Here is a 24,862-nt window from a genome sequence, read left to right as displayed (position 1 = left end):
AAATAGAATGTTAAATTTGTTTGTGATACAGCTCAGCTGTACAGCTAAATAATAATGATAAAATTCAAAATACCTGTATTTAACATTTTCTCAAAAAAATGGCTTTATAAAAGGGTTATGGTTTAAAAGTAATGTAATTGATACCGGATTTACTTTTACGACATTCATTATTACAATTTTGAAATCCTATTTATAAATGAATTTGTAAATCTGTGTTTTTAAATGCACCTTATATAATATTTGTATCTAGAGGCCTCACAGTTGAAACAATGAAAAAATGTAGTTTGATGTTGTAGTGAAGTAACATGGGAATTATTGGGGCCATTGTCTTCATCGTTAGTCATCTTTGCAGATCAACATCTATCAGATGTGACTCAGGCACAAAAAAAAATATTAAAAAAACAAAGATCTGCTAACGTTTAGGCATTTAATGCAGAAATGTTACAGATTATATCTTATAACTGTATTTAAGTCTATTTATCTTAATCTATTCTAGCCAAATTTGCTGCACATGTTCGAATGCTAGTTTTGAACGCTTGCAACATTCTGCTCTCAGGTGTACCACAGATGCAAAAGGTTATCTCATAATTAGCTGCACAGATTTGTTCAAGTTGTTTTATACAGGTTGGTCATGAATGGGGAAAAGGGGAGTGGTTCATAAACATGTATTTGTCATCAGTATTGTCTTCAAAACATGATCTAAATTTCACTGTAGGTCCTAGAGAGCCCATTTATTAGTACTTATAGGTCTGTGTCAAATTTGGTAGCATTAGAGCAGTTTTTGAAGAACTTACAGTGACAGATTTGACTGTAGGTTGCAGTAAAGCAAATTTTGTCACATATCAATGGATGAAGCGTGCAAATGTGTTGTTTTTCAACTTTCAAACTTGTAGAATTGTTCTTTTATTCTGATAGACAATGACACACTGCTACCTGAAGTGCACAGTCAAGGTTAAAACTTTGGCAAGGATGCATTCTTCCTGCCTTCTTTTTGTGTTTCTCTCTCATTTGTGGAGTTACACATACCCACATTCTCTTCTTTGCATACAGAACTCAAACTCATGACAAGACATAAAAGCTTATCACCAGGTTGAAGTTGGAAAACTCCCTAGTGACAAGTTTGAGATCATTTTATGATGCCGGTGTTGGTCATACTTACATTAAATGTCTTGATTTGCTTAATATACCTGGTCAGAGTAGAAAAACAACTACAGTAAGTGAGTTGTGTTTTTTGGCTGAAATGAACCAAAGATGAAAGTTTGTACGGCGAGTGATGTCATGATAGGAATGTTATGTTATGCTCATAAGAGGGATATATATATCTTCTTTTTGTCTGAATTGGCTGATTGAGTCTACATTGACGCTACATGTACATTTTACAACTTGTATATAACAAAGTAATTTTAGAAACAACCATTTATCCAGTTTGCTTTTGGGCTTTTTTGCCTTTTGTTGTTTTTTTTTCCGTATCTGAGGGACCTTGGTGAAAGATTGTGTTGAATGATTCGATGTGTTGTATGATTACTGCACCCTGGTTCACCTGGTTTCCTGCCTCATTGAGTTTGGTAACCGTAGTTCTTAGTTTACTGTCCATTTAGCTCAGCCGAGTCAATAGCCAGTAAGATGCTTGTTCCCTGGTGGTGCTTTCATGGAGGTAATCAAGGGTGACTCTGTCTTTATTCCCACCACCGCACATGAAAGTAGGCCAGATAGTGTGTAGCAGAAGCTGTGTATACATATGTGTGTGTGTTTGTGTGTCTGTAACATGGCATTGGGTTTCTCTTGGCCTCAGATGGCAAAGAAACAGGCTTTTCATGCCCTGCAGTCACAACAAATTAGCAAATTAATAAGACATTTGGTGTTGCCTGGCCTTCCCCTTGACTGCCTGCTCTGCATGAAGGGAGCTGGCCTTGGCCCTCCACACTGCTGCACTATAAGCGAACATGGGGGCATAAAGCCTAACGGCTATGAAAGAGCCATCCAAAAAGTCGTTTTTTAATATAAATGTATATGCAGTGTGTATATATATATATACACACACATATATATATATATATATGTATATATATATATATATATACATATATACACTCTTATTTTGGGCTTTGCAGAGAACGGCATATTTTGAAACATGTTTTGAAACATGCTTGAAATTCATGAGCTTGAATTTTCTTACCACATGTCTGGTATTGACCTTGCTTCAGCTCACAAAAATAATTGTCAAAACTATGCAAAGTCTTCTTTTAAACTCATTTTTAATTTTCTTTTGCAAGAACTCTTGTATTGTTCTTGTTAAAAGTCTCAAGCCCAGTGTCTCTTTGTACATCTCTTGTGTGAAAAAGAGCAGGGAGTGCAGGAGGTGTTGGTGTACATGCATGCATGTGGACGACCCTGAGCGCAGAGATGCTTTCCTCTACCCTGGGGAGAGGCTCCACAGTGTCACTGCTGCCCATACTCGGTGGCTGAGCAAGGAGGGCCAGGTGGTGGTGCCGAGTGCAGTACAGTCAAGCGTGGAAGCTGCGCATGCTGACATTTGCCTTCGCTGACTGCTGCAGGGAGAGGAAAAATCTGCTTTTCCATATGCTTGTGCTCGTTGCAACCCTTCCCTCCACCCACTGCCCCTCCTGCACTCCTCCTCCTCCCCCCCAGTCTCAACCAGATGGCTCCCCAAACATTGTTTACCTTGGGTGACGGTCCCAGATGCGGAGTGTGTCCATCGGCATCCCCGTTCTGCCAAGTTAGTTCCTCATTCCTCTGCTCCCTCTTAGTTGAAGTGCCAGTCACAGCTATTGCACTCAAGTTGCATTTAGTCTGTTGATTTTGTGCCTCTGCTCACAAACACCTCAACAAGTAGACGCACTCATTTACACATTCTTTCTCTCTCGCAATTACTTTTGCTCGTTTGTTTGCACTTCTGTAAACACATCACTTCACACCTTCTCAGTCACTCCAAAACCAAAAATACACAGTTTGGTTTTTTTTGGTCAGTGCTTACAGTCTTTCCCCATGTCCACTTGTTTTCCATGCATTATGTGTGTTGACATATGGGAGCTCCCTTATGGCTGCATATTGGAGGTGGAAATAGACTTTCAGATGTTGCACAGAAGTACAGAGGGCCAAATGCATTTAGCACCACTGGGTGGAGTGCCAGAAAAGCTTGTCATCCTGATAAGCTGAACCACACCTCTTGTTAGCCCCTAAGCCTAAGAAATGCTCTCTTAATTTTTCACTGGCATTGACCATTTTTCACTTAAAATGATGTAAATTTAAAACTCACAGCTGGTGCAGCCAAAAAATATATGATAACACAGTAGGCCTGAAGGAGGCTATGTGCTGTATGTGCGTTTGTGTTACAGTAAATATTTTTTTTCTCTAATCAGCTGAACAGAAAAGTTGCCCTTTTATCCCCATTTCTTTGAGTGAAATTTTTTTCATATAAAATGCAAATTATTTTGCCACGAGTAAAAAGCCCAGGGTTCACATTCTAGCTAGTTTGACTGGGCTCTTTCCTGCTAATGTCTTTGGCCTTGAGAAGGAAAAGCTCACTGCTGCTCATCAAGCTTTGAGCTTACCACTGCGTTAGGTTGAATAGCTTTTTCAACAAATGTGTTGAGCGCAAGGAGTGGCTCTCTGAATTGAATATGTAGGCAAAGCCATTTGTGTGTTGAGGAGAAGAAGGGGAGAGTGGATGTGCAGGTTGTTTTAATGATTATGATGGTGTGCAGTTCCTTACTTTGGATTTAAGCGGGCACAAGCCAGTAAACTTGCTGCTAACATGCAGTGGGTGAAGCGTTTTCTTAATTTCTCTACAGCCTGTAGACCTTAAAGTACTTCCATCAGTCCCTGTAGAACTTTTGTTTCATCATCTCATGGGGCTATGCAGTTGTGATGGAGCAAAAAACTCAAGAATCACTGTGACTTGATTACTTATCTAGAAATTTAGAAAATCAATCTAAAAAATGTATGATGCACTTTGGAAAATGGTCAGCAGATTGGGAAATATACCAAAAATGTATTCAAATTATTATGAACATTTACCAGAACTGTTATTGAAAACTGTAGTGTTCATTTTATTAACCATTCATGCATCATCTGTCATTCTGTATTTAGCTTGTGGCATGGCAGCTAAATGTTTATCAGAGGTGTGTATAAAAATGCAATCCTGTCAACTCTGTAGCACTTCAAGACTTGTTTTCTCATTAATGCGTAATGTGAGAGGACACCACTTGTTTTTCCTTTCATTAACTAGATCAATGCCAGTTGAATTGAAAGTGCTCATCTCGATGAGTTATCGTTGTTTATTTCTAGCGCAAGTGTTATTTACATACCAAGGTTCTACATGTACTGGAAACTATGTCGTACTTGTGGCTGGCTAGTTCCATGTTGTGACCAATTTCTGACCACTTGACTTCAAAAATAAGCAAGTTCAATTGAGTCGAATTGTGAACATGTTTTGTAGACACCAGAATTTTAACTGAAACTGCCTGGGATTTTCTGTATTTGTCAAGCTTGTCCAATATCATGTTGAGTGAAGATCCTTCTGCCTCAGTTTGCACCTTCTAGAATAATGTAGCTAATGTAGCACCACCTCCATTTTTTCATATTCCGTCTGAATGTAATATTATAGTCCATTCACATGTTGACATTTTGTATAGCAAACAGTATGAAGTTCATTTATTGTTTACCCTGTTACAGTTTCTATTTTCAGGATTTCTTATTTTTTGAAAAATGTCAATAACATGCTAATTATATTGTGTTATCATGGTGATGGCCTTGCTGTTAGCTGCTGGCACATCATCAGCTCACACTGCTCAGCTACACTACATGATCTTGTCTGTCCCCAGCAGCCTATCTATATGTCACTGTTAGATTCTGACCATCTGTGTGTGAGTTTCTGTTTAATGTTAGTTTTCATTGGTGGTCAGGAGTAACAGCTGGCTCTGGAGAGCCATCTCTCCAACCCCAGCCCCCCCCCCCCCCCCCCCCCCCCCCCCCCGCAGTCTCACTAACCATCGGAAACTTCTACAGCTGTCATCTGCTTTCCCAAATGACCCAGCTTTCCTTCCAGCTGCCGTCCCAGCACTCAGCTCCCAGCCCCAGTCTCGCATCAAGGCTAAGCCCAAATTTTGCCATATCCTGCTGCAAGCCCCAATTTAATGGAAGCCAATATTTTCTGTAAGACTGACTGCTACCCTCAGTTACAACTAAGTTTCAACCCAGCCACCATCTCAGCTGTGTCTCTAGTTTGGCTACCAAGTCTTGGGACCAAATATAACCTCGTATCAAATCTTTTGTCAACTTCATAGGCCGTCCACACGCTATATCCCAATCATATATCTGCAATTTCCAGGCATGTAATATATCTCTTGAATCATTTGATCTTTATGTACATTTTCTACTGTTTCTACTACTGTGTATCACTGAGCTTTTTTGTTTTTATGTGTTCCAGGAGCATTGCCAAAGATCATCAAGTTGCAGGAGGAGCCATTAGAGTATACTGACCCACCCAAAGGCAAGAGTCCAGTCATCAACAGCACCTTGGTCCCTGTTAAAGGCATAAATAACCTTGGTAACACCTGCTTCTTCAATGCCGTTATGCAGGTTGGTATAATTATGAATCAGTCCAAATCTAAATTTTCTTTCCACAAATCTCTGTACTGTTAAAGAAGAAAACAAGCATTTAGGAGCCTCAATATATATTTTTTTCTGGACTATGAAATAAGGTACTATTTAGTGCACCATTTAGTCAGAATGAATATCTTAAATATAGCAGAAGCAGATGTGATATATTTATAACTCTGATTCTAACGTTACATTGTACATTGTTTGCAAAATTGTTTAGCAACAATTGTTTTACAAAGTATTCCTGAGCCCATGTAGTAATATTCTTTGCTCAGTCATGTGATTTATAAAGTGGTGAACCTCACCTCATCCTTGATTGTCAACAACTGACCCTTTCAAGGATGCTCCTTTCATACTAAGGGCATGTAATGACAAGAGTCTGGCAAATCACTACATATCTCAGTACACACGATATGACTCAATATGCTGTGATATACTTGTGCTTTTTTTTTGCACTGAATTTTAGTATATAAAAGTTTATTTTTTGTGATTAATGATAAAATAAAGGTCTAACAAATGAAGAAAATAAATATTTGCAACAGTAACTGCTGAATTTTACAAGTTAAGTGCTAATAAATGAATTTTGAATATTTAATGAATTAAAATCAGTACAGTGATTTGATCATCAGTACAGCATCAGAAAAAAAGTAATTGTGTTGTATTGATATTGTCTTACACCCCTGTTCATGCCCAGTCTTGATGCTATCTCCTGTTACCAATGAACCTGTTTACCTGTGGAAGGTTCCAAGAGATATTTACAAAAATCAATGAAGTTCATGAAATAAAATATTAAATATATTGTCTTTGTACTGTTTTCAATTTGGTATACAGTATGTCAAAAAGGATTAGCAAATAATCACGTTCTGTCTTTCTGTCATAAATCTGGAGCAGAATGACACTATTTTAAAGTGGATTTCTCACACACTACCTGCTTACAGGTCATTGCTTTATTACTAGAAACCTTGTGATAGAATAGAAACCCGTGTGACTCATTAGGCTAAGATGACCTTATGAGTATTTATGCTTTTGCAATGTGTAAACACTTCTCAAGTGCTGCTTGCTAAGGGTCTGGTCTGTAGTAAACTGGATTGAGGTTTTTCAGTAACTGTGAGCTTAAACCGGCTAGGCCTTGAGGTCCTTTTAAAGTATATTCAGTGCAACAGTGAATGCAGTGCCGGCTTGGACATGTTCACCTACCAATGTACAAGTGGCACTCAGTTGGTGCAGAGCACCGTACAGCACGGATATAGAGCCTCCCCAGTCTTTCTCTGGTCGTGTCATGGTGACTGCAAACTGACATGCCTCTTCAACAATGAAGATGTTTTTTCCACCATTTGTTAATCACCCTCAGGGTCTTCCTGATTGATTGAAATTTGAGTGAGCATGCTTTACATGCCACCCCCCAACCCTCCCTGTCTGTTTGTATTGTCTCCTTGAAAATTGCAATCTTTCTGGTGAAAACACATAATTGTCAGAGGATGAGCTGTGTCTGCGTACACAATGCCAGCTCCATTGTGTGTTTTCCATAGCAACTGTCTTCATTGCCAGGATGTGACAAAACAAATATCTCATGAAAGGAAAGGAAAGGAAAAGATGTTCCTCTAACATGAAGGGACAATGACTGCTTCATGCTGTCTCCTCGCCAAGGATCTTCTCCACATTTCTAGCTAACAGATCATAGATAGATTTGAAAGCCTCTTTCAGAATAATAAACTCCCCACAAGTTTCTTAAATTCTACTAAAGTGGAGATAGCATTTCACCAAGGAATTTTAATTGACCACATTGAATTTCCACAAGCGAAGTATGGATACAGTTTCATATTTTGGAAGGATTTTCATTTTATTTGTTGCTGTCTTTTCATTTGATGAATAGTAAAATATGTTCATATGGCCAGTTTGGTGAATTGCTGATTTTGTCAGGTATTCAGCTTATTGTTGTGCTGCTCAACATTTGTTGATCTTATGTAATACCTGAACAATACCTTTAGCATTGTCTTTCAGTGCGTGGATTGGTTAAAATGCTGAATGGCTGAGTCTTTAAATAATCGTGTTATCCTCACAGAACCTGTCACAGACGCACATGCTCATCGACCTCATCCAGGAAGTGAAGGAAAAAGGGTACAAGCTGAGGATCTGCCCTCCTGTTGAGACCAATCTGGTACAATTTGCTGTCCATCTCTTCTGCTTTTCTAAAGCCTTTGTCTTCTCCAAACAAAACAATAGACTGAACCAATACCAATTGTGCTTTTGAAGTGATGCTTCCCTATGCTTCTGACCCATTGTTCTCTCTTGTGTCTGTAGCATTCATTAGGTCCGTGACAGAAAATAAACAAAATATAAATAATTGTAATTAGTTAATTGAAAATTGATCATATGTAGAGCTTATAAATAAAGAAAATCTACTTAAACTTTCTCAAAACTGTGACACATTGGCACAAAATCTGTAGTGAGATCCTGTTTTGTTAATGTCTTTTGAAATTTGGATATAAATGTCTCATAAATATTTGTTTTGTTCATATTCCAGAGTCCATTGACGGTAACGCTGCCTGGTCCAGAGCCCCTGACTTCAGCCATGTTTCTTTTCCTCCAGAGCATGAAAGAACCAGGGAAAGGCCCACTCAGTCCCAAGATCCTCTTCAATCAGCTCTGCCAGAAGTAAGATAGTGTTCTTCATATCAGTAGCCGTAAAATCACCCATGTTGAGACATTAGCTTCAGACTCTGTATACAGATATTTTTTCTCAGGGTAGTGAAGTTGTCAGACAGTCCCATAACATGCCAAAAACACTACCTTATTAAATGTATAGCAGTTGCTAGCTATTCTTCTTTCTGCTGCTTGCCACACTGCTGTGCCACCTGTGTCATATTGATTCAGAGCGAGGTCTAACAGGCTGTGTGACAGGCAGAAACAGCCCCGCGTTTTTGAACTGTTGTTTTGTTCTCTTTTATGAACAGTGTGAATGTTTGGTTGGCTGGGTTCTTGTTTGGGCATGGTGCACTGCTGGTTGGGTCCACCCTGTATGTGGGGAGGGGGTGCAGGTGGGTGGCCAGGGCATTTGACGATGGATGACTGGGTACATCTCTGGTGTGTCTTTGACAGTTATTCTGGTACTTAGCTTTTATGAGAAAGGTCTGGGATTGTGTGTATGTAGGCTGCCACCTCACCTGGTACCACCTTAGCCTGCAACGCACATGCAGACAATTGTGCATTCAGACAGCAAGTGGTGCTCACACCTTTATGCATTCACATGTGTCTAATTTCAAGTAGACAATCTATTCCACTGACATGTATTTGAATGTATTAGAGAGATATGGCTTTAAGCTTCAGCACCCATTACCCACATGGTACATTTACCACAATTAAACGTTCATCATGGCCTGTACTGTAAATTCTACATCGATAGGATAAATGCATATATATACATATATATGTATATATAGCCACTAGCATTGTTTTCAGTGCTTTAAAAGGGTAGAACACAATAAAAAAGAGGAGCATAAAAATAGCACAGTCCTTAATTTCTTAAAAACATATTTGAATAGATACAGAAACAAATTAATTGACAGAACTGAATTGACAGTCAACTAACAGAACAATCAATAAGCAGAGTTTTGCTCAGAAAAAAAAAATAACCAAAAGAACCAAGATATGTCACACACACTCCTTCTTGTGATTGAGACGTGTATGTCTAATAGGTTAAAATGATGAATTGATGACATTTTATATCCCAAAGGTCAACTTCACTGTGACATCATAATGTTATGTCAAAAATAATTTGTGGCATTTTTGCAGTGACATCTGTTTGAGGTTTGAGACAATGTGGTTCAAGAAATTAACACCAGCCAAATGCAGGTAAAATATGACCGTGGTTGCTAGATTTCAGACACAAAATTGTCATGTACTGTTGAGTGGCTGTTGAATTTGAACATCTGTCTGTCAGTGGCTGGTAGATGTTAACATTTTAAAAGTTAATTTCCTAGCCTTTTCATAAAAGTTGCAAGCATCCAGGTATATTGTAGATAATAAAATTCTTGAGTCTTTGGCCAAGAATTCAAAAGTGGTGGCTTTGTTCTGTGTGACCTTGTTAATTTTTTAGAAAAGAGCTCTCAATTCCAAGCATTGTTAAAACGAAAATTAAAAGATATAAATTCAACAAAGTTTTTGTACCAAAAGGCTGTGTCAGATCAAAAACTTTGTCTGTTGAAGTACCAAGAAATTAAGATTTACAATATGTATTGTTCTCTAACAGACTTTGTGGTTGACAGAAACTTTTTAGCAATTGCTTTATGAAAGAGAAAACCAAAAGAAAACAGTTTTCTGGTTCCACCTTATCAAATGTGAGATTTTGCTGTTTTTCTCTGTTTGTATTATTGCAAATTGAATATCTTTGAATTTGGAACTCGTCTGTGATGGACATTTTCCACAAATACAGTATATAACTTTCTATAAGCTTTCTATAAGCTAAGATTTCAGTCATTTAGCACTGAGAATAATCACAAGCTCCAGCATCATATAAGTGATATTTATAAACACTTGTACTTGCTAACTAACACATTTGCTAACTAACGCATTTGTTTTTACAAATTCATTAATCAAGATTTCATGCAAGTAGACTTTAATATTCATGGATCTGATGGCCATGGAAAAACTGGACATTTATTGCCCTTTTAGGGCCTTATTCACTGCTGTTCCCTCTAACATTCACTGAAAGTGCATGGTGAAGCATTCTGAGCCATCCTGAGCTCTTACATGCTTCTCCACACAGAAATTAATCTACATTCAGTCAGGTCTAAAGCTTTAAGATAAAAGGGCATGGTCAAGTGCTACTCCTGTTTACTGGCACATTTTTCTCCAGTTTAGTAACATTTACAATTGATAGATTCTGTGAATCGTAGCCTATCATCCTCACCTGTCACTGCAAGCTCTTGTCATTCAAAAACATTTGAGTGTGACCTTGGCCTGTGGGGACAGAAAACACTTTTCCATTTCTATTTTACTGTCTTTCCTAGTATGTTGGTGTTTTCAGGCAGGTTAATACGGCTTTCTTACTCAGATCAGGGTCGGTTTGAGTGTTAATTTGCAACAGTGGAGCCCTGTTGAACCCAGTTTCATGTGAATATGTGTGTGTTTCTGTGCCTGTGTGCACGAACATGCCTTTAACCCCAACCAGCTGAGTAATCCACTGCCTGCCTCCTGCTCCTGCCAGCAAAAGCTGTCTGATCTGGGCTCAGACTAGTGCCAGGCGTTGTGGGTTGGATAGTCAGCACCACACTCTCTATCTGGTGCCAGAGAGGGTCCCAGCTTGTACCCAGACTTTGTTTTACTATAAAGCTAGTCAGTGGTGGCAAGACTGGAAAAATGGCATTTAATTAAAGCTTTGAAAGCTATTGATCTACTTCTTGGATACCTGCATTTTTAGTTCACTCAGGGAGAGTGGTTTTCATAGAGCCCGTCTGCTGATTTTGTCAATCTAAAGATTTAAAAAGTACATTTTATTTCTAATGTTGCTACTTATTATCACTATCCGTCGATTGGGATGCACTTCAGGTCTCATGCAAAAGCTGAACGAAAAGGCCAGACAGAAGCACTCGTCTGCACCTGCTTCTTTCAAGGTGATATTCAATTTTCAGCACAGCCACAGGACACTTTCTGCGTCACAAAAACAGAAAAGGGTGCTGGCTGCCCTCTATATCCATGTGCTGTAATCAAATCTCCGCATATTCGCATCTTTCAAATGTTTTTCATAAATCTTTATGAGAAGCCTGCTATCCCTGATAGAAGTAGTGGAGGACAACAATGAATTTCATCTAGTGCTCTGGTATCCAGGAGACAAACACACATCTATATTGACATACGGTTCATACACAAAGAGGCAGGAGTGGCATGCAGGTTTGCTCAGAAGGAAGACATCCTTCATGTTGAAGAAGCAGATGTTCATGGTTAGTTAAATATAAATAGCACAAATACTGGATTGTGCACAGATGCTGAGCCAAACACAAAAGTCCAGGGATTCTAACTTATAACCTGATGATTAGAATTCATTTGCTTCGGTCAGGTTTACAAATGAGCTCAGGTTGATAGAAAATACATTGTTTTCAAAGAAGCTGAACATGAATCATCCCCTAAGACTGGTATTGGCTGGCCTGTGGCTTGTAACACTACAGTTGTTGTCAAGTAGAAAACTTACTAAAATAATAAAAAAAAAATAATGATCTCCAGAGTTCACATTGATATATATATTTATATATATATTTTTTTTGGATTGGTGTCTTTCAGTCCTGCAATACTGTGTCCTGTGATACTGTAAATAGAGAGACACATGAGGGCAAATATGGTTATTATTTTTCAAAATATTTAAGTTGTAGCAAAAGACACAAATGTCCACATAACCCGGAAGCATTTTTACCCCGTAACCTAAAAATTTAGGATATAATAATTAAGTATAACTAAATAATAAGATACAGTATACTTAAATATCAGTGATCTGTGGTGTGATAGATGACATGGTATTGTAAGATGATATTTTGATTTGATTGATATGATTTGAATGTGTTTATGCTTAATACCATTGCTTTATAGGCATTAATATACCCGCATTTCATGATATGGAATGCATAAGTTTAACTTTTTCTACAGTTAAGTGAAATTAAACCATAAGCAAATTTCCGTCTACTTCTACATGAGCCACCAATCAGGCATAATGTATTCTAACCTTTTTTACTCTTGAAAATTGTACTAGATTGTTTAGAATTTGTATTTAGAATGTGTTATTCTTGGTAAAGATGTATGGCTTAGTCAGCCAAACCAGTGAAAGAACGATAGAATGGGCACCAAACAAAACTAAGATGCATCTGCTGCTAAGACATTTCTTATTTATTTATTTTTATTTAGATATTTATTTCTGAACATATTGTAAGTTATTCAGTCATTTTTCTATTTTTTTATACCTATGCAGAATGAATTTAATATGTAAACTGTGTGCGGGTGCATTGTGTTGCTCAAACACAAACGTGTGTGTGTGTGTGTGTGTGTGTGTGTGTGTTGGGGGGGATGGGAGGGGTTGTGGTCTTGTGTCTGGTACTAACTCATCCGGCTATTAATTGTGTTAGCGCAGCTGTTTGCATAGGCCAGATTGAGAGCGGTGCTACAGGGCCCTTCTGCTTCTCTCCACTGGGATGAGTTTCCAGACCTCCTCATTCCCACTGATCCCAACCAAGCTTTTCATTTTTCTCTCTATACTTCTCTGTATCTGTATGTCTCACTCATTTCCTTCCTTCTGCTTTTTATTTCTCTCTCACTGCATCTCTGTCTTGGGACATCAACAGACTAGTTAGCAGAACAGGAGGGGACATTCCTTAACATACTGTTTATTTTTAGTGACATGACATGTGCTCTCTACCATCCTCAACCCTCCACTCAGCCTTCCTTGTGTGTCTGCACGAAAAGGACATGTCTGTATGTGAGAGTGGAGGTGAATTTAGGCTTCTCTCTTGAGCCACATGACAGCTTACCTCAGAGGGAGGATCCATTTTAAATGGATTCTTCCAATAAGTAAGACTATGAATGGAATTAATGATACAGATTGTGAATAAAAAACACAAAGACCTGTAATAACCTTTAGACTGGTACTAGCTATCTTCTGTGTAAAAGAATTTGTGGCTTACAAGGTTAACCCATGACCTCAAACTCCCACCCTCTGAACACCCTCAACACTTGACTGGCGGTTCCTCAAATCAATAAGATGGCCCCTCAGTGTTTGTTGCGCCTGTCAGACCAACCTGTCTTGTGGTTATGTGGCTGGCTCGGCCCAACAGGTTGCAGTGGCTCCAGCCATGGCTGCCCATCTGCCCCTGGCATCTGTCCTCACATCTGCTTCACCATTGGACAGCCAAGGGACGGACCCAAGGAGAGCCTCCCCTCTAACCACTTTGGCATTAATGTCCAGGATGGCTGGTCATCAAAAAAGCAAATAAATCAAGCTAATAAATTGACTGCCAGGTGGAGATGTTGCTGCAGACTGCAATATTGACTGTGTAGAAACTGCGTACATTGTCCAGCCTTTGTATTAGTTGGTTTCCTGAGAGCATAAATTAATATCTTGAATTACAGAACAAACAGTTTCTGATTGTTTACTTATGTCACCTTTTATTTTGTGACTTCCTATTTTTCAGTTTCAATGCCATAGTTCACTCTTTTAAAACTTTGTTTCAAGCTTTCAGATTGTAGTTTTAATGTTTTGATTTGTGACAGTAGTGCGACCTCATACAATAGCAGGTAGGATTTTACAGATATAATAATGAAAAGGCCTTGAAAACAAGTAATTGTGGTTTTCTCCGTTTTCATTCTTCTTTGCAGATTTGAGTTGCTTGTTGTGCAGTGGTTTTCTTTTTCATGACCTTAGAATGCATAAAAGTTGAAGATTCACTTCCACCTTGATGCTGCTGACCTGTTATGACACATATAGTGCAAATTTTTTACTTTCAGCCAAAGACTTCTGGTTGTTCATGTTAACAGATGGTACCTGTTTCTCAACCATACTCTGCTTCATTTCACTGTATTTTCATAGTAAGCCTCTGTCTTTCTCCTGTTAATTTCATTAGTGTTTTTATTTTCTTTTGTCCAGGGCTCCACGCTTCAAGGGCTACCAACAACAAGACAGCCAGGAGCTTCTGCACTACCTGATGGACTCCATACGAGTAGAGGAAACTAAAGTGAGCATTATATATATAATATAGCACAAGCCTTTATTTGATTTGAGGTTTCTTTACAGTGTGTTAACTGGCAAATTTTAGCATGTGAAATTAACATGCTGACATTAGCACGGCTGCAGACTCTTAGTTTGTTTACTTTCTATTTGATTTAGCAGATTTTATTTTGTTTTTGGTTAAAAAATGGATTACTGTGGACTACAACTACAGTTAATGAAAAATTAAGTCAAGCAGCAATGATGGCAGTTCACGTATAGGATTAATGGTAATACCTAAAAGGACTCAATAAGCTGATAGCAGCACCAACAACAGAATTATCAAACATGTATGTCTGGAATTCTATATTTATATCTATTCTTTTAAAATCTATTACGCTTGTGGCCTTTGTCATCGGCCTTATCAGTCCTCCGCTTGTACAGTATTTTTTATGTTAGAGCTCAATAAAGATCTTGCTTAAGTTTAGTCCTAATGTGAGACACTCAGCTGTGTGTTTATGGGTGGCTGTGTGCTGTCACATGACTTGATGTCTTCTTTTTGCTTGGCCAGTCAGTTTTTGTGTTTTAACCTTATGGTGCCATGCTTTTGGCAAGTACAGCGAACCCCCTCCCTCTGAAACCTTTGCAGGGCAATTAGGAGCCACAACAGCAGCTCTTTGCAGGGTTGAGCGGCCCCCCGTGGCCCCACCAGTGCCTACGTGAACCAAGGAGGAAAAGTTAGCGGGTGTGTTTAGTGGTCAGCCCCTAGACCTAAGAAGAGCTGCAGGTTTGGCCCCCCTGCTCCCTTCCAAACTTGTGAACACTGACAGTTGCGCCACTTAGGGGAGTTGCAAGTGGCACGACCGGCATCATTGTGTGATCTTGGGAAACCCACAGCTGCTGAATGAGCTCCAGGGCCGCCCCATTGTGTTTGAGGGTCACCCACTGCCCCCTCCTACACACACACACACTCACTCATCAGCCTATCTCCCAACCCATCAACGAGGTGAAGAGGGAGGGGGTACAGCCTCTTCTATTCATTCACTCAGAAACTCATTTTTCTTGCCAAGCACATTCGGAGATACAGTGTCATTTTAGTCTGCATTATTGAATATGTTTTTCAGTGAGTGCAAATATTAATCCAGTTACTAGCTTTTCTAATCAAGTTGTCATGTGCTTTCAAAGTTTTATTAGTAAAGCTTGTTCAAACACAGAACACACACATTTTCCTTACATGAATTTAAGCCTAGTGAACCTGAATAAACCCATTCATTTTGGATAGGTGCATTTGAGGTACTCTTAACTGTACTACTGTTCAAATAATATACACACGTTGTCCTGTGGTGTGTGTGTGTGTGCGTGTCAGAGAGGGACACTGGAATTTTTGCACTGGGTGTCACCAACCTTTTAGAGGCCCTAAGTGTTTGTGTTGAGTGGCCATTAGTATCAGAGATCTAAATATGCTAATTTGCCCCAGTCAATTATCACCAATTAGCTGAGATGGTAGGTATTACTCTCTCAGGGCATGGATTGTCCTTCTTCGCCTTGTCTTCATTTTGGTTTCCACCCCTGCACCCTCATACCAGCAGCCGTCTCCACCCCCTCAAACCTCCACCTCACCCCATCCTGTGTAGGGCAGTGCACGCTGTTACACTGGGGAGGCCAACAGGGAGGGTGGGGGTTACTGGTAATTAATGAGTAGTGGAGCCTTCGCCTGGTTTGACTGTGCTGACTGAGTGGGATGAAGGCTGGCCAGGCTGGGATTAACAGGACTTTTTGACCTAAATAGCCAGTCCAGTGCGTGGGTCCTGGAACAATGGGGGCCAACTGGTCTCGACCGCTGACATAGACCATGGCCAATTATCTATTGATTGGTGCTTTGCTGTGGCTGTGCCTCTTCACAGCTCTCTCACCAACACACTCACTGACCACGTCACCTTCAATAAGAGGGCCTCGTAAAGAACTTACACACACACAAACACGCACAGTTAATTAAGACATTTACATGTTAACGTTTTTAGACAAGCACAATAATTATTTTACACTAATGATGCTTATAATAGGTACACCTGTCAAACTGAGCTGTGGTCTAGATTTTGATATTTCACTAATGGATGTAATAGAAAGAATTTGAGAAGAAAAGCATCCCATTTTGGGTATTTATTTTGCATCTAAATCTATCACTTTAAATCTGCTTTGTTTTGTATTTTTTGGTTCTTTTGCTTCCAGAGGGTGAAAGCAGGAATTCTGAAGGCTTTCAACAATCCCACTGAGAAAACAGCCGATGAGGACACCAAACGCCAAGTCAAAGGTTCATCCGCTTGCTGCAATAGACAGATGGCCAAGATCAATAGTCCCATCTTGTGGCAATTAATGGAAATACAGCTTTGTTACTAATCAGGGAAGGGCTGATTTGACGGAAGACAGAGAACAGCATAGTCTGTGTTAGAAAAATCTTCAGGATTACCTGCAGATTTTTATTCATATTATAGATATAGATTAGGCTTGCTTAGTAAAATATAATCCAGACAAATATAAACTACACAGAACATAATACATAACATTGGAATTCAGTAGTATTAGCTGACAGCTTTCATTGAAGAAACTGTATAATGGTGATCAGAATGATTAAGTGGAGTGAACTGACTATTTATTACATAATAACAATATGTGTAGTCAACTGACAGGTATGTCTCTCTTTCCATTAGCATATGGGAAGGAAGGTGTGAGGATGAACTTCGTAGACCGCATCTTTGTAGGCGAGCTGACCAGCACCATCATGTGTGAGGAGTGTGAGCATGTAAGTGTATGGAGATGAACTGTAGCAAAAGATCCAAATAGTGTGAACCAATCAGACACAGCTCAATGGTGTTCCCTTCAGTGTTACTCAAATCAAGCACAGCAGGGTTAACAAGTTTATGCTTTCTTCAGCCAACCTAATATTGAGACAGCAGTTGCTTCTGAATTCATCAATGAGTTCATAAGCCAGTTAAATTTTGCTGTGAAACCCTCCATTCCTCTTCTAGCTGTTACATTTTTTTCACTTTGATAGCCACAACCAAGGATGATGATGTACTAAAGTCCCAGGAAAAAGATGTGAACAGAAAAAAAAAAAACAGAAAAGCACTTCAAGGACCAGCTGAAACACCAACTGTTTGCAGCAGGCATTTACAATAAAATGTTGGAGCTCAGAGTTGTTAACAAAGCCACTGCCACAGTGAAAACTAAAGAAATCCTTGAAGGTAGAGAGCACCAGGTGTGGAACTGGAGAGGAAAAAAAGCAAAGAAACAGCCATTTCCTACATCTTCTCTTAGACTTGATGAAGATAAAATTAATTGTTAATAACTGGCTTTGATGATGTTTATTAAGAAAGCTGATGAATGTTTTATGCTGACAATGACTTGCATGCAATTTGTCTTTCAGATTTCAACAGTGAAGGAGGCATTCATTGACATCTCATTACCAATCATAGAGGAGAGGGTGAGCTGTTACAATTGTTCATAAAAATATCAGTGCAAAGAATATTTAAGTATGATGGCTATCAATCCTACGGGATACCTATCTTGATTAATAGACATTTGTGAGTAAACATTTGTGCACATTTGTTTTCAGCTGAAAAAGTTGACCATTATGTTTCTGTACTGTATAAGTTTCCCCTTAAAACTGATGATGTTTTAATTGCCGTGTTCAGATATCAAAACCATCCAATCCTGGCAGGCTGGGGAAGGGCAGCAGAGAGCAGGATACCCATGTGACTCATGCTGACCATGTCCTTTCCGCAACACAATCGGTCAACAGAAACACAAGAAAGCTGAGCGGACAGGTAGGGGTGTGTGTGTAAAGAATACAATGGTAAATACATACTTTTGCAAGGTGCAAAGCGTGGATCAAATGTAGACATTTTATCCATCATATGTCACTTTCTAAAGCTGGCCCTCTAAATTATTTTCACAGCCCACCAATAGAAATACAAAGTATGGTGTAATGGTGGGTAAGCTAATAGCTGACATTTTTTCAGATGCATAAATGTAATTATGTGTTTATCAGATATTTTGCACCCATGTCACCATCTATTTCCAGACTGACCTTGTTGAGATATGTACATGACCTTGAACATGTTTGCTGACCACGATATCGCCTGTTGTGTTTTCATGCGTGTTTGTTTACATAAGAATGCCACCAACATTTTAGTTAACGTGTCAGAGTGATTGGCTGGGTTACCATTATAAGACCTGGGTGCAGCACCTAAGATACTTTTTCACATTTTATTTATTGTTATGGTTGTGGGGTTTTCATGTATTCATTTAATTCTATGTTTTGTTTTTTAGAATATTTTTTCACATTGCAGCGTCTGATTTTTTTTTTTTTCTTTTTTGTATTGTTACGTATCTCTCTCAATCTTGGTGTCATATTGGTCAAGAGAGAGAGAAGATTTTTCATTTTGGTGTTCTTCCAAAAGTAGTAAAGCTCTTGTAGCTTGCAATAGTCTTTTCTCAGTCACATGTACTGCTTTAAAATGATCAAGGCTCACCATTTAAATCATCTGTTTCTTGTCTCTGTCAAAAATGACATACGTAAGTTTGTCAGAATCCTTTACACACCTTTACTTGTAATGGGAATGCTTTTATTCAGCAGTTGGCCAGAGCCACCTTTATAGAAAAATGATTTAAAGGTTATTCAAGAGTATGCTCTTTGAAAGAGGCTAATGTATTTCTTTTTCTTTTTCCAGAAGCAGCAGAGCAGGAGGTCTTCAAGCTCTGTGGAGGAGAAGGGAGCAGGCTGCAGTGCGGAGCGGCTAGAGGAGGAGGGCGTAGCAGGTGGATCAGCCCGTTGTGTCTCAGTTTGCAAGATGGCTGCTGGTGGCAGTCTATCAGATGGCAGTGAAAGAGACTCAGGTGCTCAGGACAGCAGTAATGATGCAGACAGCGAGGCCTCAGAGAGCGAGTGGGCCCCACGCACCTCTTCCTCCAGCCACAGCCACGGGCACACAGCCGTGCCGTCGTCCACTTCCGCTCTCACTCCCTCTCCCATGCCCGTCTCTGCCTCCTCCCCTTCATCATCATCCACCACAAGGCAAGGTGGCACAGTAGAGCAGCTAGTTAACGCAGTGTCTAAAGTCAACCTTGGCTTCACTTCTGGAGACTCTCCCTCTGCACACTGTTCTCCAGACGAGCAGGGAGAAACGCAATCGCGAGACAACCTCCACCATCAACACCACCAGGGAGCCTTCCAAGCACTGTCCCACAGTTACACACCCAGCTCCAAGGAGTGCTCCATCCAGTCCTGCCTTCACCAGTTTACCTCTGTGGAACTGCTGATGGGCAACAACAAACTGCTTTGTGAGAACTGCACTGAACGTAGACAGAAGCAGCTGCGTAAGAGCAGTTCAACTGGTAAGACAAAACAACACCAAGAATTACTGATCAGTACATTAGTCTGTCTCAAGGAAACCCTTAAAGTGATACTCAACAAAAAAATCTTTCTTACTGAACTCCCATCCCCTGTAGGCTTGATTGTTGGCTGCTAAACACTGCAATTTCATTTTTCACTGGGCATGGCACCTTATGTAGCTTGAAATTCCATTCAGTTCTAATAATGACCAGTTTTTGCTCTTGAAAATTACTACGAAAATGTCCAAAGAAGCTTTTCACTCCGCTATTGTGGTGTAATTCACTTTTTTGCTGTGTGCTGACAGTGTTCCAAACACTCATATTTCTTTTTTGTACAGTTAGATACCCCTGAACATGTCCCTGTTTAGTTCATCAGTAGCAGAGTGTGTTTACACACATCAGAGGAAGTACAATTCTTCCTGGTCTCAATCTCACTTCTTTGTGCAGTTGTCAGTTTCTCCATTGCTCCAGATCTTCCTGTGATGAACATTTTCTACTTTCTCTTCATCAAAACATTTTTAAGACAATCCTGACTTTGCTCATTTGAATAAAACAGAATGAATGTTTTAACAGATACACCTGACACTGACGTTCATGCTTTTGCCATGCATAGATAAGAAAGTGGAGAAGATCTACACCAGCGCCAGGAAGCAAATGCTGATATCCTCACTGCCTCCCGTCATCACATTACATCTTAAACGCTTCCATCAGGTGAGAACATGCTGCCTTTTCTTGCACTCTATTTTACCATGGAGTCAAATGTTGTGTTTAATGCAGCAGTGTGTTTTCTTTCACGTATCCTAAACAGTAATGATATGTGAGGCTTACATGGTGGTGTAAAAGGGCCTGAATATGAATGTCTTCTGGTTCTGTTTTTGTATTTTAAGGCAGGGATGAACTTACGAAAAGTTAACCGTCATGTTGATTTTCCCCTCATTTTGGATCTGGCTCCATTCTGCTCGGCATCCTGCAAGGTATGAAACTACTATTGCAGTGTATTTGAAATTGAATTAATCTTGTCTATGTCCAGCTTACGTTAAAGGGATTTTTAACTGTCTGATATTCACCGCTACTGTGACTATACAGAAAGGTTTTGTTATTCCTTGCCTCAGTAGTTCAGTTTATGAATGTCCTTGTTTGGTTCTATTTCTGGAGACAACTACCTCTGAGTCTGTACCTTTTTTAATATATATGGTTCCCTTTTTGTTTTCCCTTTCTGTCTTTCCATTTTTTGCTAGAACCTGGCAGCTGGTGAGCGTGTCCTATACAGCCTGTATGGGATTGTTGAACATAGTGGGTCAATGCGAGGAGGCCACTACACTGCATATGTAAAAGTCCGCACACCCCAGAGGAAGACCGAACAGCACCACAAGAACCTGTCAGGTCAGGGTTTCGTTCTCTCGAGCTTCTGTAAGACATTTTTATCTACTCTGTGTGTTGCTGAAAGCAGCCAGTGGTTTGCAGCAAAGACCTCACTCTTGTGACATTGAAAGTTCCCTCCACAAAGTGCAGGATCAATAGAAATCTTTGTGTTCTATGGATCCATGCTATTTTCTCTTTTTCTTTTTCTCCCCCCCTCTCACGGAGAATGTCCAAGTATACAGTATTGAGTAATGCTCAAAGGTAGTTGATGCAAACAAGTTGAAGTACAACTTGACATATTGTAACTGGAGGTATTCTTTGGTAATGACATAAGGACCAGAGAAGCTGTTAATAGTGACTTCTGACAGAATGTGGAGTACACATTCAGTACATCTACCTGTTTTTAGCTGTTTGGCATTATTTTAACTTCGTTGCTATAATTTGCTACAAATATGTAAACTGAACAAAAGTAGGTAATGAGAGGGCCTTAGTGGCAGTACAGCATTATTAAGGGCATATGATGACTAACAAAGGGTCAGTATTCTAAGAATATGTATGCTAATAAAATTAGGTAATGGTTAATATGTGTTCCCTAATGTAAAGAGTTACCCACACATGAGGTGAGTGCTTTGTTTTGTTTGTTTTGTTTTGTTTTAATAACAAATGCAACATCAGATAGCTATTTGTTTCTCAAATGATTCTCTGTGCCCCATGATAATAACACTGTGTGTGTATGCATGTGTGTGTTTCAGGTGCAAGGGATGCTGGCAGCGGCTCCCAGGGCCAGTGGGTGTACATCAGTGATACTACCGTGCAGACGGTACCAGAGTCAAGGGTACTCAACTCTCAGGCATATTTGCTGTTCTATGAGGAAATGCTGTAATGTGACTAGTGAAAGTATTTTCCCCCAGATTTCTGTTTTGCTTAATATTGCTTTTGGCACATGCCTGTACTGCCCCTCTTACTCTGTCTGTGAGTAGGTGCAGAGAAGAAAAGGGAAAGACTTCACTGTATGTTAACTTGTTTTACATGAGACGAATGGTTGTGTTTTTTAGTTCACTGGCAAATATATCTTAGATATCTAAAGGATTAACCACAGGGGTTAAAGTTACTATTTTCCGCTTTGATAGACTTTCATTCATGTCTCTTGTTTTAATCCTACCCTTTAAAAAGAGGTTGGGAGATAAGAGTGTTACTGAACCTGAGCTGTTCTGTTTATTGTCTTTCTCAATCATGTGCCGGAGATACCTGCATGAAGGAGTTTCTCTACAGTAACTAATGGCAAATAAGCAGAATTTTCGCATGCTAAACTGTGCTCAGCACTGACTAGTTGATGTCAATAATGTGTGCATATACACACATGTACGTGTGAATGAACGAGTGAGCGAGAGACGGGAGAATGTAGATTTAAGGTGCTACGTGTATCATTGGCACATCAGTAAACCGTTGTCACATTAAATTTGAGTTAGTATCATAATTAGTGTAATGTAACACTCATGACCATCATGAAGAAGGATGGCTTCTCTGTCTGCATTCAACACAAAAGATTTTTTTTTTGGCTCTGGCTCAGGTTTGTGAAAAAGTGTGCTTGATGGCTTCTGGCAGAAAGTAGAAGTTAACGAACATCAAGACAAAAATGTCTTCAGACATGTTTTGACTTTTTAGTAAAGAAGAAATGAAAGAAAGAAGAATGATGCATGAGGACAAGTATCAATATCATTGGTGACTTGAGCACGAATAGTACAGTACCAATGGTGTTAAATAGTCTCAGCCTTTGTGCTATTTATTTATGGTAAAAATGATAACCAAGCTATCATAGCTTACAGTAGTTTACATTAGTTGTGTTTCCATTATTTTTATATGTATTTTGAAGTATTGGATTTGAAAAAAATGATTAAAAATCTGAAGATTTCAAGAAGGCTTCCTCAGTTTTGCAAAAACCTTTTTACATTAGTATAAGGTTGTTTTTGCCTTAAAAAAAAAAAGTTAAAGCACTTAATTGGAAACACTTTATCCAAATAAGTTCTGATATAGTGACCATTTAACTCACATGACTGATCAGCTGTGTCCACCCTGTGATGAAACTATGCTTTGTGTAGCGTAGTTTATTCTCTCCCAATCAGTTGCATTTTCTTTTTTTGTGACAGTTCAAAAGTTTGCTTCAGATTTGCTTGACAATTAAAAACATAACTACTATGACATACTGGTTTAAATAACTGACATAGCACCTTTAAGGAACAGCACAACAGTTATTCTGCAGACAACTTTTAATGGATTGTTCTTTTTGAACTTCAGAATGTATAAATATAAGACTATCAGTGATTTATGTTTGCCAAAGATGAGTTTTGCAGCTGCAAGTCAGATCAGGAAATCAGAGCCAAACACATAGGAGTTTACTTCACACAGAGTTTCTTTAACATCGGTTCTCTCAAGGTCATCAGCGTGGTTCTTGAGTGACATGGTGCACACATACTCGATGTTTATCAGACCAACAGCGCACCTTGACTGCCTTCATTGTATTTCAGCTCTACCATAACCGTGTAGGTGCACATACAAACCCATTCAAATGTTCAACAGAGTAAGTGCTGTGACCCACTGACTTATAATTCCAGTACGATCAGTAGGTTGAGCAAAACCTAATTATAAAAAACGCAAAGGCTTTAAGCCTGACTAGAAAAAACATCTTTGCTGTAATGTGCATGGGTTAATGATTGTATTGCCTATTCTTGAATTGTCTATGTGAAAAGAGCTGTTCATCCTTTTCTATGAAAGTATTTTAGATGAAAACCTTTCTCCTGCTGGTTGGACATTTGCCAAAACAGTAGAAGGGAAAGGGTTGAACACATGAATCAGAATCTAGAGGTTTATTGTTTTGTTTTGAAACGAGGACAAATTCAGTGCCTATGCTTCAGGTTTAAAAACATGCATAGTCAAATGCAAAGAGGGATATGTGTGGCATATTTATGTACAGTAGAACTTACTGTAAGCAAAAATAATGAGTATGTAATTGTACATTCTAGAAACAATACAAACTCATGGTGCTTCTGGCGTGCAGGGTTTTTCCTCCAGACAGAATTGTTTCCAAAAAAATCATTTAATTTCATTTATGAAATGGTAAAAATTTGGAATGAGTATAACTACATCCTGTATGATAAATAATAAATAAATAAATCTAATTTAAGCACTGAATACTCTGTTAGACTCATCTGTCTCTTCATGTGTTGGCCTCTGTTGTGCAACAGCACTAGCAGAGGAGGGATCACAAGGGAGAAGGTTTTGTTGTTTCTTGCTTTGGACTCTGTGTCATCCTGTTTTTACTCTAAGCGAGACGTTGTCCACCATTGCTCTCGGCTGTCGCTGCGGATCCCGTGGTGCCATATTCAGCCCATCTTTGCCGGTGATCGACCCTGACGGGTGCAAAGCAGCACTGCTTCAGAACATGTCGTGAGCTGGTGAAGAGGAGGTGGGTGTGGAATCGGGGAAAAGGGCAACGTCCAAAAACATTGCCTTACGCGTCCTCTCGTTCCCACACGCTGTGACATCTCAGTCGTGCTGCTGGAATGTTAAAACAGGTTGTCAAGCTGCCACCAACAGAAAGAGCAAATCTTCTCTGAAATGCATTTGTCTATTTTTAAAGTGGGGGTGGCTTTTGGCTCGAGGACATGCTGCTGAAGCATTAGATGTGATTTAATCGCACTTAATGAAAGCCCCCCCCCACCATGTGAGGCAGTTGTAACAAACTAAGGCTGGAATGCTCATTACTGTCTTCCTATATACCAGCAGTAGAGGTTAAATTTTACTGCT

The 24,862-nt window shown here is 39.4% G+C and overlaps 1 protein-coding gene across 1 annotated transcript in view; it reads left to right on the top strand.

Moving 5' to 3' along the window:
* Nucleotides 1-24,244, top strand: part of usp45 (ubiquitin specific peptidase 45) — a 31,501-nt gene extending 7,257 nt beyond the window's left edge. The window contains exons 6-18 of the mRNA XM_046398935.1: nucleotides 5,450-5,601; nucleotides 7,685-7,780; nucleotides 8,147-8,277; nucleotides 14,246-14,333; nucleotides 16,535-16,616; nucleotides 17,014-17,105; nucleotides 17,730-17,786; nucleotides 17,998-18,129; nucleotides 19,036-19,699; nucleotides 20,310-20,407; nucleotides 20,584-20,670; nucleotides 20,935-21,079; nucleotides 21,811-24,244. Of these exons, the coding sequence (XP_046254891.1) occupies nucleotides 5,450-5,601; nucleotides 7,685-7,780; nucleotides 8,147-8,277; nucleotides 14,246-14,333; nucleotides 16,535-16,616; nucleotides 17,014-17,105; nucleotides 17,730-17,786; nucleotides 17,998-18,129; nucleotides 19,036-19,699; nucleotides 20,310-20,407; nucleotides 20,584-20,670; nucleotides 20,935-21,079; nucleotides 21,811-21,941 (1,955 nt within the window). The 3' untranslated portion in view covers nucleotides 21,942-24,244. The remainder of the gene's footprint in view (nucleotides 1-5,449; nucleotides 5,602-7,684; nucleotides 7,781-8,146; nucleotides 8,278-14,245; nucleotides 14,334-16,534; nucleotides 16,617-17,013; nucleotides 17,106-17,729; nucleotides 17,787-17,997; nucleotides 18,130-19,035; nucleotides 19,700-20,309; nucleotides 20,408-20,583; nucleotides 20,671-20,934; nucleotides 21,080-21,810) is intronic.
* Nucleotides 24,245-24,862: the final 618 nt, after the last annotated feature.

This window comes from Scatophagus argus, chromosome 9, assembly GCF_020382885.2.
Source record: "Scatophagus argus isolate fScaArg1 chromosome 9, fScaArg1.pri, whole genome shotgun sequence".
In the NCBI taxonomy this organism is placed as follows: domain Eukaryota; kingdom Metazoa; phylum Chordata; class Actinopteri; family Scatophagidae; genus Scatophagus; species Scatophagus argus.
This window is presented reverse-complemented; position numbering and strand designations above follow the sequence as displayed.